The sequence below is a fragment of the Microtus oregoni genome, unplaced genomic scaffold (assembly GCF_018167655.1).
Source record: "Microtus oregoni isolate MIOR12 unplaced genomic scaffold, Mior012 000023F_ref0000262, whole genome shotgun sequence".
NCBI classification, from domain to species: domain Eukaryota; kingdom Metazoa; phylum Chordata; class Mammalia; order Rodentia; family Cricetidae; genus Microtus; species Microtus oregoni.
In genome coordinates, this window is record NW_024543082.1 from 26,634,033 (window position 1) to 26,657,923 (window position 23,891).

The following is a 23,891-nucleotide window of genomic DNA, read 5'->3' on the forward strand; positions in this document are numbered from 1 at the left end:
TGAAACTATGAAGGAATAAACAAATGTGTTGCTCAACGTAAGTCCAGTCAAGCGGATGCGTTAAGGAACCGCTGCGTACTGATTAAGAAGAAATGACCGCTAATCTCTGAAGTCAGTGGGCAGTGAGGCCTAACTCCTAGTATTTGTGCCCTTTAGCGTCCTTCCCCAGGGCTGTCCTTGCCTTGATTTAACTAACAGAATGTAACTAAAGTCTGGTGGCCAAGGCTGGCTTATCCGTTGGGTACCATGATGCTAGAATCCTCCTTTCATACTTTTATGACCCTGAACAAAGTTCAACTCAAAGAAAAAAATGGAAGTCTAGGTCTGAAGATGTTAATATACTTATTTTAATCAATAAAGTCATTAAGTTTTTTAATTTTTAAAGTTTCTTTTAATTTTTATTTGTTTGTTTGTTTACTTATTTTTAGGAAAATCCCACAGAGTTCAAGTTGCCTTGGGTCCCAGCACAGTCATCTTTCTTGCTGTGCTCCTTGGAATTCTCGCCCACCAGTGGGGAAACCCACTCTCCTGCTAAAGAACCTCCCCAGACATTCTCGGGGCCTACGTACATCGAGAAAGATCCAGCTGTTCTGATACCCTAGAGCAGTGGTTCTCAACCTGTGGGTTGTGACCCCTCAGAGATCACATATCAGATATATCCTGCAAGTCAATTAATAATAGTATAAAAATTACTATAGTTACAAAGTAATAAGGAAATAGTTTTATGGTTGGAAGTCACACATCTTGAGAAAGTGTATAAAAAGGGTCACAGCATTGGGAAGGTTGAGAACCAGTGTTCTAGAGGAATCTCCAGGGCACTCACCCCAGCTACTGTCTGACGACCATCTCCCCGGGGAGCTTAGCTAGACCACACTAGCCATAGTAAGTCCCAGACTCATGAGGGGTAATACATGGTTTGACATCCCTGAGCTTGGACAGCTGCAAACATATACAAAGGTTATAGGGAGAAGGGCCTTTACACAGCATTTTCTCTCTCAAAATAGGACATTACAAATTAATAGATGAACCCATGTAGTGGCATTTCAAATGTATGTCAAGAAATAAAGAATTCCTGAAGATCTGAGAGTAAAAGAATCCCCCTGGTCAGCCTAACAGACCAGATTATGGTAACACACACCTTTAATCCCAGTAGTCACACTAGTTGCCATAGAAACTGGGTGGTACATGCCTTTAATGATGGTGGTGCAAGCCTTCCATCCCATCCCTAGAGGGCAATATAAACTGGGGGAAGATAGCTCCCAGACACAGTCTCCTGAGATTCCAGAAGGCAGGATTGCCATTTCAGACTGAGGTCAAGGTAGGAACCAGTGGCTGGCTGTTTTGATTTTCAGATCTTTAGGCTGAACCCCAATTTCTTACCCTGAGTTTTTGTTAATCATGCTTCAAACCCATGTTTGAATGTAGAGAAAAGTCTCATGTTTGTAGCCAATGTTTATTTTTAAAATCACCTGTAAATTTTACAGTACTGCCAAATATACTCTTAAAAGGTAAAAATACAATAGTGTAACGCATTTAAAAGAAACTGTTAGGCTATTTTGCTTATGTTTTATTTAAAGAGCAGATCTCCAACAGTTTTGTAGCCTGGTCTGTTTGTGGGACCCCGGCAGTGGGACCAGGATCTATCCCTAGTGCACGAACTAGCTTTTTGAAGCCCATTCCATATAGTGGGATGCCTTGCTCGGCCTTGATGCTGCAGGGGGAGTGTTGGTTTAACCTCAGCTGAATGTGCCAGGTTTTGTTGACACCCCATGGGAGGCTTTACCCTTTCTTAGGAGTGGGTGAGGCTGGGTTGGGGGAGAGAAGGGAGGAGAGAAAGAAAGGAAGGGAGGGGAAGTGGTTGATATGTAAGATAAATAAAATAAAATAAAATAAAAAGAGCTGATCTCCCCATAAACCTGTAAAATTAGGCAAACATGTTTTAAATTTGTTTTATATTGCTACTGGAGCTATTTTCTTTTTGAGTAGACTGATGATTATTGTCTGTGACATCTATAGGACAGAGTCACATGTCTTTTCCACAAGTTAGAATTCTCTTTCCACATAGCACCTCTGAAGGACAAGAGTTCCAGGGTCATACTTTGGGAAATTTTTGCTGATTGCTAAAAGGTCAATATGTTCTAATTTCTCTTTTACCATAAATATGCCCAGAGTTCCAGCATTTGAAGATGGAAATTCTAGGTGCAGAAATTGCTCTGCAGAAACCACTCCTTTGTGCTCAAGTCCCAACTTCTATTTTCCTAGTGTGTTTGCTCTAAAAGAAAAGGATTTTGTTCTGATTTTATCTACAGTATAGCCATGCTTACCAGCAACTTTTAGAAGGTGATATGATCATGTTTGTGTTCCCGTCAGTCTGTGTGTGCATGATGTGCAATGTGGTGTGGAAGAAGTATGTAGAATATGTATGTGATATGTTGTGCTGAGGGCATGCATGCTCTGGTACATGGATGTGTCCTGTACTGGCCAACACATGCATCTTCAGGCTGGCAAAGGAGGAACGATGGAAGGTCTGATATTCTCTCTATCATATGTGCACTGTTTTCCTTCTTAACGATAGTTATAGCCTTGTGCCCTCTCCAATGGCATTTGGCAGTCCTGTGGATCCTATGGCATTTAGTCCTGTACCAGTGAAGACTATTCAGTGCCCTCTCATTTTTTTCCAAGCTTTCTAGACTTATAGATTTCCCCAATAGTTGTCTTTCTGGATTTATCCTAGATGTTACAGTTCTACTATCTAGACATACTTTATATCCTTACCCTGTAATTTAATGATCAAATCTACCCATTTTATAGCCTGTATGGTTTCCTAATATTCCACCATAACCACCGAGTCCTTTGATTTCTCCACTGACAGAATTCAGTCCATTAGATATGTTAGTTAGATTTTCTTGATCATTGAATCTTTTTACATATTTTAAGATGTTTAGTAATAAAAGCTGCAAAATGTCTTCAGAGAAATCACTGTATAGAAAAGTAGCATGAGGGGCTAGTGAAAGGGCTCCGGGCTACAGGCCTTTCTACTCATAATCTGAGTTATAGGCACAGTAGAAGGGGAGCATGATTCCCACAAATTGTCCTCTGTCCTCCGCATACATGCAGTGGAATGCTCCCTCCAACAAAACTAACATTAGTTACTGTCTAATTTTGAACATAAAATATGACCTACATGTAGAACAATAAGTTTTCAAATAGCCTTATGCTTATCGCTTAGAATATTGCTATATCCTTCATGTTATTATCATATGGAGATTTATCCAAGAATGTATTTCATTCAATATTTAAAATATCTACAAAATGTTTTTATTATTTTGTAAGATTATTGATTCTCATGAATTTTAAGTGGCAAGTACGATGATCAAATTGGGGTAGGAAAAGTTAACAAAAGCAAACATATCTAATAACAAATGGAAGGGGTAATGTTTTAGGTGGAAAAAAGCTAGTTGTACAGCAATTACAGATCATCCATAGTGAGCTGAGTAATTATCTGTCTAACTGTAGTGATGGAAGGAATGCAAATCAATGGACAGATATGAGAGCTGTTTAATTTCCCCCATCAAACTGGGAAGTACACAGCACATGCTTTCACTCCAACATGCTTGTCACAGCCTACAACTATACATTTCACTTTGTACATATTTGTATAGTCTCTTGTTTATCCCTGGAAATTTAAGACAGGAATCTAATCTTGCTTATCATTTGCTATTTAGCTTCTGACATGGTGTTTGGCAGCAGTAATAAGTCAATTAATTACTATCAAGAGATATTAATGAACCAATAAAAAAACTCATTTAGTGTGAAGCGTGAAGGAAAAAGCAATTTTACTCTCAAGAATGACAAGTGATGGAGCGGAGAAACTGAAAGATGAGTCCAGTTATTTTGCTGTCATTAAAATGAGACAGACTTAAAGTATGGTAGAAACATGGCAAAATGGCCTAAAGAGTTCGTTGTGACTTTTTATTCATGCATCGCCAAATAACACAGGAAGCATAAAAGAGTATGAAATCATCAATGCGATCTCACTCTAATAAGGATCCCTGTGGATCTCACCAGGATCACCGTGGGAGAGATAGTTGGAAAGCAGAAGGATATTGAACATTCTCAAATTCACGCTGTAAGAATAACCTGATATTTACACACCGAGAAAATGAGCTGTGATGATACAGGAATCTCACAGTTACCCATTAAACATCACTGAAACTTACAACCAACAGCAACAGGACTACTACCACGTACCCTTGTGGAGTCACCCCGACATGAGACAATGGCATAGGATTTACTCTGCCAATCCTTAACCTCAATCAAACAGTGAGGAGAATGTCAAACAGATCCTAAATCAAAGAGCAGTCTTCAAAATAACTGTCCTGGACACTTCAAAGACTTTAGTGTCATAAATGACCACAACAAACAAAAAAGAAAAAGGAATTGTTAAAGGCTAAAGGTGAATAAAGTATCATGGTAGTAAATTAATTTAGAGAAATATACGCATCTGTAATAGACTACTGGGTGAACGGAGATGTTTGTGATTGCAGAATTTTAAATTTCATAGATTACATTTTCAGGGTGAGGATAGTGATACAATGCTCCGTAAGAGAATATAGCGTGTTGCTCTTTGGAGATGCACAGCTGAAGAATTTAAAGATGATAGTCTTATTGCGGTCTACTTGCAAAATTTTGGGGAAAAAGTTGAAAAAAACATAAAATGTTAAGTATTGGCAAATGTCGTTGGGGTTTACAAGGACATTCAGTTTCTTGTTTCTGCTTTGCTATAGACTTTATTTGTTAAGTAAAACAATCTGGATTATAATAATTATAAATAACAAAGTCTATATAGTTAAATTGGCCGCACATCTAGGATATAATTGAGAAAGAATTTAGTGGGGAGAATTGATTCTAGAGAAATGGTGAATTCACCTTGGTGCAACTTGGGTGAGGAAGGAGAACCAGACTGGCATATTTGATAGATTAATTTATTTCATAGTTTTATAAAGTTTTATAAAGGCCCAGTGTGGCACTTAGCCCTGGGGAGCCAGGGTGAAAACAAAGCAAAGCACAGTGACAAGGGAACCAGATGAGGCCCTTGTCTTGGTAAACTGTACTGCAGGCTGTAACTACAATGATAAAACCCCTTGAAGGATGCAAAATTAGATGTTCAGTGGAAAAATAATGTGAAAAGAACTATGTTTATAAGTACTTATTTAAAATTTAAAGTAAGATTTTTTTTTCAAAAACAGACAGCCGAGAAACTCAATAACTTTAAACATTTCATCATTTGAAAGCTTTATTTTAAAAATTATTTTCAAGATGTTGTTGTTCAACAATGTTTTTTTTTCTTTTGCAATCCAATTTGTCAGACGTGTTCCTTTTTACATTAGTTTCAGGATCTATGAGCTATGTGCTCATATTGGTTTTGCTGTCAAAACGGTTGTCTTACTTGTAACTGTATGTTTACTGTGACTTTATCCCGGCCTCTTTGAGATTTTGCCTTCTAGTTTAGAGAAACTAAGTTCTGAGATGAGTGTATCCAGTAAATTACAGGATAGTAGTTTCTCCTGGGAAGAGCGCCCTTCCCCTCCCCTCTTACCTGGTGACAATCTGGAAAATGATAGTTAGAGCCAGGCCAGCAATGGACAGGGCACAACCAATGTTGGACAATATGTCTAAGGATTCAGGGTACTGATAATCCTTTTTGAAAGACTGAAAAAAACAATTTGACATAGATTTTTAAATAAACTGGCCTAAGTGCTTAAAATTATTAATATAAGCCAGTATTGTAGAATTACACTGGCTAAAATAACCAACTAGATGCCAAATATGCCTTCTTTTATATAAAGCCCCCTGTACAGGGAAACTTGACTATTGACGGAGAATGAGCCTATAAGAAAAACATAAAGGACTGAAGAGCGATCTCTTTCCCACTTATCAGCAAGAACAGCAACTTAGACAGCGCCAATGGAAAACATTCCCAGAAATCAAAGTGGCCTACGTATGGCCAGGTATGTATTAAACATTCCTCTCCATGTGGACCTCACTCTTAGTTCATCCCGTGGGATGCATCTTCTCTTTCACACGTACGCATCCTTTCCATGTGTAAAAACACAGTGCTCACCTAAATTTGTCTCTTTCTATCCCAAGACCACATTGCAGACAACAACAATAAACCGTAACTTTATTTATTTATTTAGTGATTTAGTTTTTTCGAGACAGGGTTTCTCTGTGTAGCTTTGTAGCCTGTCCTGACACTCTCTCTGTAGACCGTGCTGGCCTCGAACTCACAGAGATCTGCTTGTCTCCCCCTCCAAGTGCTGAGATTGAAGGTGTGCACCACCACCACCCCGTAGCTTTCTTTCTAACATGTTCCTTTTTACACCTACCACTTCACTCATTCCCTGCATTTCCCAATTTTACCATCTACATAACTTATACCTCCTATATAAATTGCACATTCTTACCATCAATACTGCGAAATTGGTTGTGTGGTTGCAGCGGCAACCGAGGAACCCTTCAGTGCTGCTATTCTTTTGGCAGCCATGTGTGTCCCAGTCATTTCTTGAAAAATTCCAGTAGACACAGGCATAAGAGTGAAGCTTGAACTCTCTTCTGTCATACTGTGAATTGATGACATAGTCAATGCTTAATTGGATAGAAAAAAAATCTAATAGGATAAGATAGTCCCAAGAGAAATAAGTGCATATTAAGCCTTAATGTCTTCCTTGTAGTCTGAAGGAAGAGCCAGGGCATAAGAAATCAGGTGTGATAGCATACAGCTAGAACCCAAGTTCTTATGAAGATGAGACTGGAGGACTGCTCCAAATTCACGACCACTTAAAGCTATATAGTGATAATTTGTCCCAAAAATAAACCAAACAACCAATCAAAGAAAGTGTATAAGGGTATAAATCAATTAATTTACTTTTTACTTAGATTGCCAGAAATTTAGATAAGATTTAAATAATTACTTTAAAAGACTTTTCAGAGACTTTCTGTAGCGTTTTTCTTATTTTATACCATAGCTAATTTTTTAAAACTAATATATTTTCCATCCTGATCACAGCTTCCCCTCCCTTGTTTCCCACTCCCTCCCCCTGCAGCACTCCTCCAATCCCCCATTTACCCCTCCTTACTATTCCTTCAGTAAGGGGCAGGTCTCCCAGGGCTTCAGCGAAGCATGGCATATCAAGATGCCATAAGCAATCACCTTCCCCTGGATTCAGGCCGGGAAAAGCAGGAGGAATAGGCTCCCAAGAGCAGCCAAAGCTCCTATTCCCATTGCCAAGAGTCCCACAAATAGACCGAGTTACACAACTGTCACGTATACACAGAGGGCCTAGGTTAAAAACAATGACATCAGGAAATTTGAAGGCAAATGGATAGAACTAGAAAAAAAATCACCCTGAGTAGAGGTAACCTAGACCCAGAACGACAAACATGGTATGTACTCACCTGTAAGTGGATATTAGCTGTAAAGTAAAGAATAACAGGCTACAATCCACAGACCCAGAGAGGTTAGGTAATAAGGACGTTTCAGGGGGGGGGGGGCACATGGATCTCCAGGGATAGGGCAATAAGAGATCTCACGGTTGGACTTGGGGCAGGTAGGCATGGGAACTTGAAGGATCAGACTCGGAGTGGGCAGAGGGGGAGAGTGCTGAGAGAGATGACTGGAAAGGGGGCTTGGTTCGGGTAAATCCTAATGCAAGGGAAACTTCCTTGAGGATGGCCCCAGCTAAGACTTCTGGCAGCAGTGGATGCATAGCCTGAACTAGCCATCTCCTAAGATAAGATTTGCAACCACGCTGAGTGACTGATGGAAGCTGATTCAGAGACCCATGGCCAAACACTGGGCTGCGCTCAGAAGTGCTGCTGAAGAGATGGAAGAGGGACTGTGGGACCAGAGACATCAAGGACGTCAGAGGAAAACCAACAGAAAGGGCTAGTCTGGCTCATGGCAACTCTTAGAGTCTGAACAAACAACCAGGGAGCCTGCATGGAACCATAGAACTCTTTTGTCTAAAATATCTCCAGTTTTGTAATTATCTCCAGATTTTTAAAAAATTTCCATTAATGGGGAAACTTACCGCAGGATTAAATACCATTTCCACAGAAACATCTGGGTCTTGATCACTTGAATTTATTTTGCCTGAGATAATTTTTTGACTAAAATCTGATGTAGCAGTGAAAGTTTTTGACTGGAAAAGTTTGTGGTTTTGGTACACTACAAAGCCACATGAATTTTTATCTGTGGAGAAAAATAAACATTAATATTCAACAAATGTACCTGGTAGTGATCAAAAGTAAAATTTTCAAGTCATTGTGGAACTGCATGGTTGCTTCATCTTTGAGTAAGGTACAACAAAAAATAGTTCAGCAGCTGAGCTTTTATTTGATTGCAATACAGTATGGTAATATTACAGTAGGGGTTGATTATAATTGGTATAGGGTTGGGGGTTGGGGAAATTTTTATAGGCTCAGGGATATCTTTGAAAAAAGGGAAAATTGGATGGAATAATAATAGTGAGTAATAGAGTGAATACTTGTGAGTTATTTTTTATATGCAATTACATTGGTATAGATTCTTATATATTGATACAAAGTTAAATTATATTGAATATTGTATGCATGCATGTTTCTACCTCTGCTTAAAACATTTTTATATATGAATATATATTTATCATATTGCAATGTACATTTCTACCTCTGATCAAGATACTTACACATTGTTGACATTTTGAGGTCATTGTTCTTATTTGTTACACAGTTTTTTATTGTATAATATTCTTTTTTTATATTTATTTATTTATTATGTATACAATATTCTGTCTGTGTATATGCCTGCAGGCCAGAAGAGGGCACCAGACCCCATTACGGATGGTTGTGAGCCACCATGTGGTTGCTGGGAATTGAACTTAGGACCTTTGGAAGTCTTAACCTCTGAGCCATCTCTCCAGCCCATATTATATAATATTCTAATACAAAGTCTTAGTCGTTAAGTTATATAGGTATTAAGGAGTATAGATCAATAGTCATCTATGTTTGTCATACTTATAGTTAGACTAATCAGGTTCTTTAGATACATAGAGATTATATTCTGTATAGATAGGTAATCTTCAACCACTTCAAAAGGCTGTAGAATATGGCATTTAAATAACTTAGGATTCTGTTGAAGTGAGACACAATTGCTCCTGGCAGCACCGATCTATTCCCAAGAAAATGTTGAGCACCGAAGACACTCCACTTGGAGCTTGTTTTCTTCTGGGCAAAACTGGCCTTTGGGCAAAGAAATGCCCATGCCTCAACCACTGACAAGATATATAATATCTGGAAATGGATAAGCAGGACTGTGAAATCTTGCCAAGACAGGCTAAGATGGTTTTGAAAAATTTCCTGCCTCTGAAAATGGTATGTCAATAATTGTAGGCCTTAGCCAAAGTTGGTTGCTTCAATGTTGCAAATGAGACTTTGAGTGATTGCCCAGGTAGCCAGTTGTCTCTGTCATTTGTTGCACATTTTGGAAGTTGCTTGATTGCACTTCCTGCTTACTCAAGTAATATTATTTCCCTTCTCGGATCTTTGATGGGATTGAAGAGTAGATAGTTGTAGTTACTTTCCTCTCATGACTTGGCCATGTTATTTATTATAGAAGACTTAAACTAGTTAGGATAGGATAATTATTGAATATATTTGTTCTTATTGTATATAATTTTGTATTAGGCTTAGAACTCTTTTATTTAAACAAAAAGGGGAGGTGCTATAGGAAGTCTTATAGCTGGTGGTTACCCGCCCACTGGGGCATGGCCTCATACTATATATGCCGAAGTAGAGCATGCATCTGGCTTCTTTTTGGCCTCTCTGTTCCGGTTGTGGGATTAGTTTTCTGATCTCTGCTCAAACAGAGTATTCTGATTTGTGAGTCTACTCCTAAATAACCATCTATTTCTAAAAAAAAAAAAAAAGAATTTAGAAAAAAATTTACTTTTTTCATATCTATTTTTGTCTCTATCGTACCTTTCATTGAACATATATGTCTGTATAAATAATGTTTAAGTTTCCCACAATGAATAATGAATTTTCTTGCAGTAATCCTGGAAGTTTCTAGGAAGAAGATGGGACCCCACAACAACAACTCCACCTGGTTGCTATGACATTATGTTGCTGATAGTGCTACTACAAGATCTGTTTTGGGTACCAGCTGCTCAAGATGGTTCCAACTTGGTTAGTTGAAATGGTGCACTTTTTTACACCATTCTAGCCAGATCTCCAAATAGGAACCTCCGAAAAACCCTACCAAATACTCAGAGATTATTTGCAATTATACCAGACAGTAATCTTGGAACTTAACCATCATTTTACTTTCATAGGATCCCATAGAAAGAACATCATCCAAATGGCAGCTGGAAATAATTCTAGAAGACGATGCCCCCTCTCCCAACAAAGTTTGTCTTCAGGGTTAGGGACATCACATACATATCATTAATGAACACAGCCATTGTATCATAACTACCTGCACAAGTAAAACCATGAGAACTAGTGTGTCTCTTTGGGGTTGGCCTTCAGGACAGTCTCTAGGCCTTCTGATCTAGTAAATTTTAGGATTCCATCTAAATAAATACCTTAACCCATGTCCAAGAGGCAGGGATGCTTCACAGACTTGAAGAGCAGTGTCAATAGACAAGCTTATTGAATTTCCCTATTCTATTTATGAGCGTTAGATCATATTTTTTGTTCAATCATGTTTCCACATGTACATCTATGCTTCAGTTATAGACAAATATGAAATTAAGTCTCATGAAAACTCAAAGGATGGAGTTCAGAGAGCTTTAGAAGAGTAGAGCATGTGGAGGTTCCTAAGTGTGATACTCTCCCAGAGAGGGTATAGAAACTCTGTACCCCTACACTCAGACCTCATCCTGTTCTTTGTAATAATCTTTGTAATAAGCTAATCAATGTGCCTACCTGACCTAAGACATCTGTCAAGATGGCTGTGCCTACAAAAGCTTCCATGCTGTCTGATGACAGCAGGGCAGGTGTCTTAGGTCATAAAGAGACAGATTTGAAGGAAGCTTTGTGGGAGGTCTTGGCAAGGGCACTCCTTACCATCTCTGCTCCAACAATCATCAGCTACCTGAGGGGTTGGAGCGCTATTGTTCCAAAAACATTGGTTTTGGAATATTGTTATAGGAGGCTGCTTGTTTGTTTCTCAGCTGCCCAGACTCCCGAAATAACCACACAGAAACTATATTATTTAAATCATTGCTTGGCCTATTAGTGCGAAATTCTTATTGGCTAGCTTTTATATTTTAATTTGAGCCATTTCCATTATTTTATATTTTACTACAAGGCTCGTGGCCTAATGACAATGTTCCAGCATGTGTTTGGGTCATGGCTCCATGGCTTCTCTCTGACTCCACCTTCTTTCTCCCAGCATTCAGTTTAGTTTTCCCTGTCTAGCTATACTCTATCCTATCAAGCCTAAGACAGTTTCTTTATTAACCAATGGTATTCACAGAATACAGAGGGGGAATCCCACCTCAGAACATCAGAGTATGGAGTCCGCTGTTCATTAGGGCCCTGTAGTGTTGTAATCACGAAAGTTGTGCCTGCCTGGCCATGGCAATGGTCAAACAGAACTAGATGAGGAATACTTCTTAACATTTACACAGTTGCTAGGCACAGGAAGCATAGCAAAGAAATAATAGAAAGTACACATCTTTTGGTGTGTGTGTGTGTGTGTGTGTGTGTGTGTGTGTAGGATACTCACACATCTGTATGTGAGTGTACACACTTGTGCAAGCATGCAGGCCAGAAAAGGATACCAGGTGTCCTGCTCTATCACTCTCTATATTACTTCTTGAGACATGGTCTCCCACTGAACCTGGAGCTGGTCTAATGGCTAACAAGTTCCAGAGTTCCTCTTGTCCCCTCATCTCCTAGAGTTACGGTTATGGGCTCAGGCATTCGTACCTGGATTTTTACATGAGTACTGGGGATCCAAACTCAGGTTCTCATGCACACAAAGAAAATGCTCTCACCCATCGGGCCAGATCTCTAGCTCCCAAAAGTATATTTTAGCAGAAGAATTGCAGATATTGTACTCTTTCTTTCCTAAGTGATATGACAAAAATGACAGCCATGAAATGTGCCTGTCCCATCATGTGACTTGAGAAGACAGGCAAGGCTCTGATGGCCTCCTGGTCACTGCTTTGTCAGTTATTCTTCTTTACCTTTCCCTGGAAGGACATATAGGGCTTTCTCACATCCTTCACAGCAAGCTGTCCTCACCAAATTTTTCCCTCCTGGATACTGGATGACAAAATTAACCCCATTTTATTTTATTGGAATAAGCTATTTTAATCCTTCAAAACAAATTTCTATTTATGATTTCTAAAAGTAAAATTAGACTTTTCCAACCCTTAGCATTTACATGTATTAATGTCTTCTAAGCAAAACACATATGCTGGTGAAGAAAGTTAATTTTTCTCAGGGATGAACTCCCTGATATGTTATCTAGTCACAAGTGGTCAGCTGTAAACACACCTACATTACAAGCAATATTAAATGGACTTTGTAGTTTGTATATGCGTGCATGTGTGTGCGTGCATATCATTACACACAAGTTAATAATTTGAGAGAAAGCAGGGAGGGGACACAGGAGGAGTTGGAGGGAGATAAGATAGGGTTGGAAGCCAATCATTTAAGTACAGTACTAAAGCATGAAAGTCTCAAAAAAACTTTTTAAAATGTAAATAAAAACTAAAAAAGTAAAATACAGAGTTCCTGCTCACTCCTCCCCTCAGTGCTATAGTATTTTGAGCATGTTATAAAATCATAATTTTTTTTACAAATGCTTAGATTTATTAGAATAACTTATGTTTGCATCTTGTGTATTTTCAAGTCTCCACATGTTCAGTTATTCCTCCTCCTCCTTCTATCCACTTTGGTAGATGCTTGTTTCATTGTTTTTCATGAAATTAATTTTCCACTTTGTTGACCAAGCCTAGCATTTTTTAATTTATAATTTTATTCACTTATAACCTTATGTCTACTCATCCTTACTCCTACCTTTCTTTATTTTACTTTTATGCTTCTTCAGATGAGTGTAAGAGTCTTATAGAAACACAGGTTTGTATGCCTAGTGCTAATATTTCAATCTGTTACTCTCCAACGTGTTTTTGGAATGAAGAGAGATTCTTTCTGACATAAAACAGTGGAGTTGATATTACTGTAATATATTTAAGCCTAAAAACACTCAAACAAAATTATTAGGTGTAAAACTAAGCAAGGATTAATCTCCCTTCATGGATTTCAAGTGTGTTTACAAAACAATGCAGAAAAAGGTTCGAAACATACTTTCCCCGGTTTTAAGCAGGATCTGAAGTTCAGTCTGTCCGTCTGGATTGAGTCTGTCTGCATTTTTATTAATGGATGTTCCACCAGAAACTAGAGAACCACTCGATCCTATAAGAAAAGGGAAAGTAGACTTTTAAATACCTGCACTTTGGTGACCCAGGAACTGCGTGTGATTGGCAATGGACTGTTCTTTACTGTTACAAGCATAGGGGACCAACAGCTTACCTTTTTGTACGGAGAAGAGAACACTTGACCCTGCATCGTCGCCTCGCGTAACTGACTGGATTGCTATGTTAGGTTCCACTATTGTTTCGTCACCCAGAGAAAAGGAGTAAGACTCCATTTGCTCAATAAGCCTGCACAGAATGAAACATAACAACTCAACATTTTCTCATAAACTCAGAGATGTGTTGTTTCCCTCATTACTTTAGAAAAGGCATGAGCACTAAACATGTAGTCATGGTGACACAACAATTAACTATACATGTGTGCATTTGTGTGTGTATTTACCTAATTATGTATCTGCTTTTCTTCATCAGAGTCTTATTTTATGTCATGTACTTTTTACAATGTTATGATGATTACCCCGCAAGTTTTGCGCCCCCATTGTATTGGCATGTTTTGCAGGCAGGACCGCCGTGTAGATCAGAGAGCTTGTGACTGGTTTGAGATTTAGGTTTCTCCTTTGGTCGTGTGTAGGTGTGAAGGCTCTATGCACACAGCAGCTCAACTTCTCTATGGCCAGTGAGTTTTGGAGGTATTCTCTTCAGTACTGGGGCTTTGCCTTCAGTTTGTGGAGAGAAACCTATAACCTTGGCAACAACCCGGACTGTTTACAGTTCCCATGGGACCCCTTTGGGCAACAATTTAACTAGACATAGCCTATTCCTGGCACTGGATGCTTTGACGATAGGAATTTGTAGGAGTAACCAACCGTGATCTAATTTGACTTAAGGCCCACTCCACAAGATAGAACTCATCCTTGACACTGCTTAGATGATCAAGAACCTGAGACTAGATGGCCCAGGTACCTAGGGGAAAACCAAACACTACTGCTCTAAAAGCAAACAGAAAAGATAGAACAATATTGTAACTCTTAATGACATTCTGCTGTACTCATAGATCAGAACCTTTCTCTGACATCATCAGAGAAGCTTTCTCCTACAGCAGATGAGAACAAACGCAGAGACCCACAGCCAGACACGATGCAAAGGGAGAGAGAGACCTTGGAACACTCACTCAGCCCTAAGTGGGATGTCTTTGTCAAATCCCTCCTCTCAGGGTTCAGGGAATCCTATAGAAGATGAGGCAGGAAGAATGCCATTTGAGTACACATTATGGCTTCCAGTTTAGTGTTTTTATTTTTTTTTATTTTTATTTTTTTTTTTTTTATTTTTGAGACAGGGTTTCTCCGTAGCTTTTTGGTTCCTGTCCTGGAACTAGCTCTTGTAGACCAGGCTGGCCTCGAACTCACAGAGATCTGCCTGCCTCTGCCTCCCGAGTGCTGGGAATAAAGGCACTTGCCACCACCGCCCGGCCAGTTTAGTGTTTTTATGGGATTCCAGACTATGTGAATGCGTGGGTCTCTCTCATGTACCGTCTCTTGGGCTCTTCTCCCTTTGTCTGTTTTGTCTAATCCCAATGTGTTAGTATTTGTTTTACCTCATTGTGTTTTATTATTAGAAAGTGATAATGTAAAGTCATTTATTTATATTTTTGACAGAGATTCAGAAAAATATAAATTATGTGGATTATTATTTTTTAAGAAGCTTAAACTAATTAGAGATTTTTTTATAAGGAGGAGGATAACTTCATTCCTAATGTTACACAATTTCTTAAGTTTTCAGCAATTTATACTATATATTTCCCATGTAATACATAATATTCACACGCATGGGCAGCCTGTATATGGTGGTTCTCATCCATATTGGGTTTCATGATCTAAGTTGATGAGGACGACTGACCAGGTCTCTTCCTCAAAAGGGCATCAGATCTCATTACAGATGATTGTGAGCCACCATATGGTTGCTGGGAATTCAACTCAGGGCCTTTGGAAGAGCAAGAAGTGCTCTTAACTGTTAAGCCATAGTGTAATCGATATTTTGAGGTTTATTTCTCCTCTAACCGCCTTTGTTTGAGGCCATTAAGATGTTATGCATAAGTTATACAAGGTTATCTTTTTCTCCATATATAAGTCAGTAAATGCATAATTGTTTCTTAGCAAGGTATTGCCATCTATGTCATTATCTATAAAATTCTCAGATAAATCCTACATTTTTTTCTTCTTTCCTACTAAGCACATCCACCTCCCGCCCTCACCGCTTCCTCTAGCAATAATCTACTACCACAGATTCTTCTCTGACTGGTGGGGGGAGGGCTTTCTCTGTCTTTCATTTCTATTTTCACTGAACATAGACTTTGGAGCTCATGGAAACCTCCTTCTGCACTTTAGGAAAAGAGAGGTACCCTCAGCCCCAGGAGAAGGATCCAACCTCCTCTGAAGTCATGAACTACACCAGTCCAGCCGTTGATATGACTTCTGCCCCATCTCTCTCAGAACTGTGGTCTTTCGAGTTCACAGTTTCACATGTACCCTTTCTACTCTGAAGGTGTAACCCCAAGTAGACGCTGGCTGTGCTCAGTCAAGAACTGAGAGTTACGTGGAGGAATTTCCCTTAGGGACATGTGGTCAGACCAATAATGATTCTGTACAGAGTGCTGATTGTCCATAATAGCAAAAGACTTGATATAATCTAAAATCTACCAGAGACTGGGTTAGGTAAAAGTTTACTTACCACTGTAACGGTCAAGCGTTAAAAAGTATTTATGCATGTGTGCATGCATGCACACATGTGAGGAAAGTGCACTGGCATGTCATGTACGGAGGGCCTGTGAGGGAACTTCCAGGAAGAATTAACCAAAGCGGGGAAGACTCTCTGTCAGAGTGGGCAGGCCCTTCCGGAGGCAGCCCAGATATGAAGAGGTTGGAAGCGAAGGTAGCGCAGCTTGCTTGTCTCCACCTTGCTGGCGAAGGCATCTGCTTTGTTGTAGCTGCTGCTATTCTATGTTGGCACTGGAGCCCAGCTACTTAAACCTTCCAGTTGAACTGAAGGCCAGCAGTTCTCCATGAATCCTCCAGGCCTTCAGGACTACTGAGGCATCCAGCCTCGCAGACTGGGCAGCTACTGACTCCTCAGCCTCTGTGGTGTCTTATGTAAGTCAATCGAATCAATACATGTCTGTAATACATATTCATTCTGTCAGCTCTGCTCCTCCAGTGAGCCCTAATATACTCGGATGATACAGTGATCTGAAATGATGGTGTACATGCATAGATACTCATATTTTAAAAAATGTTCTAAGCTATCAAATAATTATGCAATTACTTGAGTGCATGAGAAAATATTTGGAGCACGTGCTAACAAATTAATAAAGGTAAATAGTTTCGAAGAATTTGCCCATTGTGTATTTTCTTATTTTTCTGAAAGAAGCATATGTAAATGTAAAGGGGGGTTTAAAAGTGTATTTTAGTGAGGGACCTCTGTGAATAAAGATGATTTTTTATATAAATATTAAATAAAAAGTAATCAGGAACATAGTCTTAATAAGAGAAAGCAAAGCAGAGGAGTTGGTTTTCTTTCTTTTTTCTTTTTTTCTTTTTGGAAGTAGCTGTAGGAAAACTGGAAAGACCTTATCAGTTCTTGGGAAGAGAGCTGAGGTGTGGGCTGGAGGCTGACAGTGTGCTGCACCTTTGCTCAGCTGCTTCCTGCAGCACTGTGCACTGAGAAGCGAATGGGAGAGGCACCTTTGTGCGGAGCAGCTGCTTTGACCACACAAGACCCAGGAACAAACTGTAAACTGAGTCACCCCTTTTTTTCTCCTAGGCCATGACTCCCTGGAACCAAGAGGTAACACACATCACTCTATGTAGGAACAAGATCGCTTGAGAAGTCAAAGATTTTCTCTTACTGGCCAAAGCGTCAGGCAGTTACTGCACCCAAGAGATATAGACCCTCTGTTTGTGTTTTGACCCCAAAAACGTAAGTGATACTCCCCAAACTTTGTTCCAAACTGCTGCTTACGTGGAAAAGGAGTCCTCATTATCAATCACGGCAGCTTTTTGAAAAACATCTTCACTGGCATCCAGAAGCTGACTCACCGTGGTTATAGCGACTCTTTTTGCCTGAGAGGGAGAAGGCACATCACAGAAGACATGTGTCATGCATAACCATCACTATGATCATGAGGACTTATCATGGCAGCAAATAGCATGACTAGCATGATAATCCAAAGGAAAATACTATTTAAATTGAAGTTTCAGTTTATTTTACCTATGTGAAATAAAAGAAAGAGCCAAGATAAGAAGTAAAAGCATAAATGAAGCTGGTAAAGTAGAGGTTTAGGATTTTGAATTTGAATTCATGATAAGATCATTTACAGAGCCCTTTTCACCCATAAGAACAAAAGAAAGAGTGCTGGGAAAAGGAGAATCAAATACCACTGCAGGCCTGCTTGTCCAAACATCATAGCTCACAATACTTAGCATAACTTATCAGTTGTGCTTAACGTAACTATCAGTAAAGTTTTCTTTAGTTTCTTATAATTGAAAACTTCAGAGTGCATCAGAGAGATAGTGTCTTGGCATTTCATTCCTGTCTTTACTGACTCATGTTTCTATAAACTTTACAATTGGAAGTACAGATCTTTTGACTATGTCTTCCATTACTTTATCACTTAAGATCTACTTCTCAAAGGACCTTTGGTAATTGAAACAATTTTCTAAAGAATATATATATATATATATGAAAGGAGGCATGCTAACATACTTCTTATTGATGATTTACAATCTTGCTGATCAATAAAAAAAATTCCACTGTTGACAAATATTGAGTATACTTCTTGCTTTTATGTTTCAGAATTTAGCAGGCCATGACAATAGACATGTAAACTTTGTTTAAGATTCTTTAGGAAGCCAAAGACCAACCTGTGAGTATGCTTGGCACAAAGAGCAAACAGAGCTTAAAGCTCAATTCACAGCAAGGGTCTAGGAAAGCTGTCTCTTTGGGGAAGAACATGTATATCATAGTCTAACACAACTGTTAAACTGTATACAATAAAGCTAGAGATTTGTTCATTCCAGGACTTGCTGGAATATTTAACATAATAACAATCATCATGTCAATTCCAGAGAATGATTAGAAAGGAGCCCTTGTTCGATTTCTTTGAGCATCTCCCAGAAAGTGTACTCTACCCAATGGTCTTAATTTAAATACCACCCACATCATAGGCTAAGGAGGAGAATTTCGGATGTCTCTCCCCATTCTAAAACGTTTGGAATCAAGCCCAAGGGTCTGCACTGGCTAATGAAACACCATCAATAGATCACAACCCCAACCTTCTCTTATATCGTAAAATCTTGAGTTTTACCTGCTGCTCAGCCCTTCTGCTTTCATTGAAGATCTGTCCAACCACTCTAGTAGCAGAAGTGATGTTCTCAGGAGTTAATATATCGGCATTAGCTGTTAAAATCTGGGCTTCTGAAGAAATAGCCGTAGATTCTGTGGTGATGTTCTCTATCTGTTTAAAAATGGTTTTTTTCCATAGTCTGATTTATACACGTATTCTTAAACATTTTGCAAATGACTGCAGTTGAATGAGCTGATATTTAGCTGAGTTTCAACCGCCTGAGCATCACACCCTCCCACTTTTTTCTTGTTTACTTCTTTATTTGAATAAACAACACAGTTCACAAAGAGCAGGGATTTCATTTTCCACTACTGGCTTGGATTATATCGAGACTAACAAACTGCTATAGTCATGTGTAGCTGGGGTCAACATGGATGGGTGAAATGAACTTAGTTTTACACTAGATGGCGCCATCACTTCATAAATCAAGCCAGCACTCACGTGTAAGGAGTCAAGACAAATTCTATCAGCAGACAGAAAACAAAACAAAAACTATTGAATTCAACAGCCAAGTCTCTGCCATGTGCTTGCACTTTGCTCAGTTTTTTAAGGTGTGATCATGTATAACACATAATGGGAAACGTCTCTGTAAACTGTGCTTCCTCATAACAAAGACTTAGAGATGCTTAACCCAAGCTCACACAGCATGGAAGTTGTCGAGTTGAGAGTCAAACACTGGCTTGTCAGATTCCAGCATCTGTCCTCTTTCTTCCAGTATATGTAATTAACAGCTACCTGCACATTCTATTTCCCATCCCGAGCCCACCCACAGCCTGCCCATCTGTGATTAGGGAGCTGGTGTGATTGGTTCCCTGTGGATTTTAAATTCAACAGTAACTTTGTCACAGCTTGGTAATGGTCTCTGGCCAACGCATTTCATCCCTCAGAGCTGCAATATTCCTCAATTATAATATTTGTCTGTGGTGTTTAAAGATTAAATATGAGTTAGAAAACTTGGCAGTATGCATAAAATGTTTTAAATGGTATAGACAACTACCCAATTAACCAAAGTTTTTTTTTTTTATAACTTTTTTGAGGGTGTTACAATTATACATAAGTGATTTACTCAGTACTAAAACATGTTGAATTTTGGTCTTTTACCACATGCTAAAGATTTGCAAATGTGCTGTAGTTTCTTGGTTCTGACAGACAGCAAACCACACAGTCTAGTCTCCCAGATGATGATGAAGATGAACAACTAACAACTTTAGAGTGTGTTATATTGATCAATCATGGTGTTGAGTAGATTGGGTGAATTAAATACACCTTAACTTACAGTGGGCTTATAGGTCTTAGCCCTGTATTATATCCAGGATCGTCTGTATTTGATAACAATAATGCTCATCAATTAGTGGTAGTAGATATAACTACCTTTAGTATGGAAATGGTACCCAATTTGATAAAGAAGATGTAACATCCTGTACTGAGAAGCACCTCCATCAAAGTTTATAGCGTCTTCTGTAGAACTCTAGGATAACTCTAAAACCATTTCTGACAACTCTGAGGCCATTTCTGAGGCCTCTCAGCCTTAGTGCTTTCCCCCCTCCCCTGGGAGCGAGGAATCTAACAATGACCCACACACGCACTGAAATATTGGGAACTTCCTATCTCCCTGAGTCTTTGTGAATGTTCTCCAGATAGAACTCAGTTATTGAAATTGGGGCAAGATAACCTTTAAGCTGTTGACTCAGTTCCTGATGTTTTGACTCAGTCCCTAAGAAGGGGTCAAAGTAACCCTCAAATGTTTCCTCTTTCCTCACCTGATCTAGCAACTGCCCTCCTCCAGCCCTGGCTCAGACCAATTATTGTTAATAACCCTTTGAATAAGCCAACCCCAATAGTTGGAAAACAACCCCCGAGTTTTCCCCCTTGGTTCTATGGCTTTTTGCTTTAAAAGTAGTCTGTCCCAGCTATTCGAGGTCCTTGGCTTGAATGCTGAGTGACCCTGTCACGGCCGAATTAAAATCCTCATTCTTTTACATTAACTGCAGTGTGAGGGTGTTTTCTTGGGGTGACTCCTCCTCGGTAATTGGACTCTAGGGTCCAACACTTCCTCTTCTGTATGATCAATTGAGTTAGCACTTCCATGCATGCTCGCTTGCCTAGATCCTCAGTCAATATAATTTAATATAAATGGTAACACATCTAGCCATAAATTCTTCTTATTTTATTAGCTCATGGTACAGTCCTAAGACCAGTATCAATCTGGAGTTGTCTGTGTCTAAGGTTCATTGGTCACATAGTTTTTCCATTCATTTTGATGGAGTAGACTACCTTTGGTTTCTAAAACCAGGGATCTAAACTTGAGCAATCTACAAATATAAGGCTGTTTAAAATATTCTCTAGGCTACCATTTGTTCAAATGTTCTGAAATAAAATGTCAACATTAAATGGATGTCAACTTTAAATAAATAAGAATGTTTTAACTTAATGGGTTTTCTTAGTTTCTAATTTGAGAGCTTGAAAAGCGTTGAATTGACCATCAGGCTTCTGAAGACTAAACAGATTGGCCTAGACTCAGAGCATCCCCCAATTGTCCGTCAGATGGGCTAGAAGACATACCTGCATTTCTAGTGTCTCCAGATTTTCTTCGCAGTTTCCTATTGTTACATTTCCAAATTTTATCTCTCCATACTCAGAAACATCGCACAGTCGAGTTGCTCTAGGAGTCCCCGCTTTAATAAAAGGGAAAAATGGAAAAAAAGTATATAAAGACAGACAGTAATCACTGCGCGCTTGCTCCGTGCCAGCGTGAGTCCGCTGCTTCTCCCAGGATGAGCATCTGTTCACTCTTGAATCTGGGCCGACCTTGACCAATAGAGTGTGGTGGAAACACGTGACTCCCAGCACTTGGGTCTCACAATTTCCCAGTTTCAGTCTCTACCCTTCTGTGATGTTAGGATGCTATCCTGAGGCAGCGCATGAGGAAGAGAGTCTAACTACTGCAAGACAGGCTATGTGGTGCTGTCTAACAGGCCACACGTGTGTTCCCCTAATGAACCTTCTAGCTGCCACAAGCAACCCACAGAACTATGAAAAACCTAAGGCCTTGTGGGTTTAGGTCAAGAATACGAGGTTGTTCTAATACCCGGAAATTGAAAAGTGAAGCAATCCCTGCAGCATTCTAGGCGGTTGTCTTGATTTTTGAAACTGGACTGTGTAGAAGGACCAGTTCCTATTCGCTTCCTTCTCTGTCTTCAAGAAAGATTTACTTTCTAAATAGTAGACACGAAATGACTTTAACTGGACACAATGAAAATCTACTAGGCTGAGACAGGAGGCAATATGAAAATTTCATATAAACTATTAAATATGTTGATCTTTTATCTCTACGTAAATCTGGACAACTCCTCCAAGACCAAGAATTCCAGGGTATTGCAGCAACTTCTAGATGTTTTATTGGCTCTCAATAAAACAGTTCTTTGGGCAGTCTTATTTTTGTAGGCTGTCACCTGAACGTTTCACCCCACGGTCCACCAATAACTGATAATTATGTAATATCTAACGACAAAATCATAATCAGTAGGGAAGCTTATCACAGGTGAATTTTTCCCTCAGGATTAGTTTTGAAGCAGCTACCTTTTGAGGAATGATAAGAAATACTGATATCAGAATTGCTTTAATAACACTTAAAATAGAGGTTTGGAGTTTTCATTAATTTACACGTTGACTCCACCTCTACTGCCAGACCGAATGCAAAGTTTTAACACATACACGATTTATATCTTTTAGGCAGCTACATACCAAGCATGTCTCTTCCATTATTCATAGAAATATGAATATCTCTACTCAAACATCAGTGAAGTGCATTGTAATCACTTGTTATATAAAATAAAACAAAAAGAATTCTTAACAGAAAATTAAGTGAATTCATTAATAGTTGAAATATATATCTTTAAAATGGACTCGGTCAGAAATTCAAAGATATGTATAATAAATATTTTCATAATGGTTGCTCAAAAATCAAATAAATGTCAAATAAAAGATGATAACGTGACTCTTATTTATCCCTTGGTATTATATCAAACAGCTGCGAAGACCTTCATGAATATATTACTGACACTTTTCCCAATTCATAGCACACAGTTATGTTTTGTAAGTTGTATCTGGTTTATAAAACATAAACAATGCAAGGTATATACAATGTAGAAAATGAAGACAACAGTCTTCTATACGGTGTGATCTATAAAACATGCATAGTAAGAACAAATCTGCAGAAGCTCCCCTTTGGGTCTCTGAAATTTAATGAACAGGCTTGTGCTATCATGTTTTATGTCAACTTGACACAAGTTATGGTCATCTGAGAGAAGGGAACCTCATTTGAGAAAATTCTCCCATAAGATCTGGCTTAGGCAGGCTTGTATGATATTTTCTTAATTAGTGATCGATCAGGGAGGGCCCAGGCTGTAGCTGGAAGTGCCACCCTTGGGCTAAAGCCCTGTGTACGACAAGAAAGCAAGCTGAGCAAGCCACGAGGGACAAGCCAGCAAGCAGCAGTCCCCCATGGCCTCTGTGTCCATCCTTGTGCCTCGAAGTTCCTGTCCTGTGTGAGTTCCTGCCATCCCTGCTTTTGATAACGAACTGTTGTATGGTACTGTGAGTGAAACACACTCTTTTCTTCTCAAGCTGATTTTGATCATGGTGTTTTATCACAGCAATGGTAACCCCAAGTGAGAAGGCTGGGAAGGGAAGGACATGTATTTCATAGAGTAGGATGCATCATGGATATGTGAGCAATCACTTAGATAAGGAAGGAAGGAATACAGAAAGGAATAATTCCTATAACATATTTAGAATTTCAGTGTAGTCTGGATATGCACAAAAGTGAATATCAAAATAATGTGAATTTCTCCTCATTGTTACTGCTCTATCAAACAATTTTTTAAATAAATAATTTAAAAGTGACTGCATTCTTGGCACCAGGATTTATCTCTACTGCTTATTCTGGCTTTTTGGGAAGGCATTATCTTTGGATGGATACCTAGCTCAGCCTAGATAGAGTAGGGAGGGCTTTGGACCTTCCCCAAAACAATGTGTTTTACCCTCTCTGAGAAGTGAATGGG

At 39.1% G+C, this 23,891-nt stretch overlaps 1 protein-coding gene across 1 annotated transcript in view; it reads right to left on the reverse strand.

The window, feature by feature from the left end:
• Adgrg7 (adhesion G protein-coupled receptor G7) overlaps nt 1-23,891 on the reverse strand; it is a 59,365-nt gene that overhangs the window by 16,404 nt on the left and 19,070 nt on the right. The window contains exons 4-11 of the mRNA XM_041673089.1: nt 21,391-21,503; nt 18,790-18,939; nt 17,445-17,545; nt 13,588-13,718; nt 13,363-13,470; nt 8,094-8,254; nt 6,468-6,623; nt 5,600-5,712 (exon numbers count right to left, since the gene is read on the reverse strand). Of these exons, the coding sequence (XP_041529023.1) occupies nt 5,600-5,712; nt 6,468-6,623; nt 8,094-8,254; nt 13,363-13,470; nt 13,588-13,718; nt 17,445-17,545; nt 18,790-18,939; nt 21,391-21,503 (1,033 nt within the window). The remainder of the gene's footprint in view (nt 1-5,599; nt 5,713-6,467; nt 6,624-8,093; nt 8,255-13,362; nt 13,471-13,587; nt 13,719-17,444; nt 17,546-18,789; nt 18,940-21,390; nt 21,504-23,891) is intronic.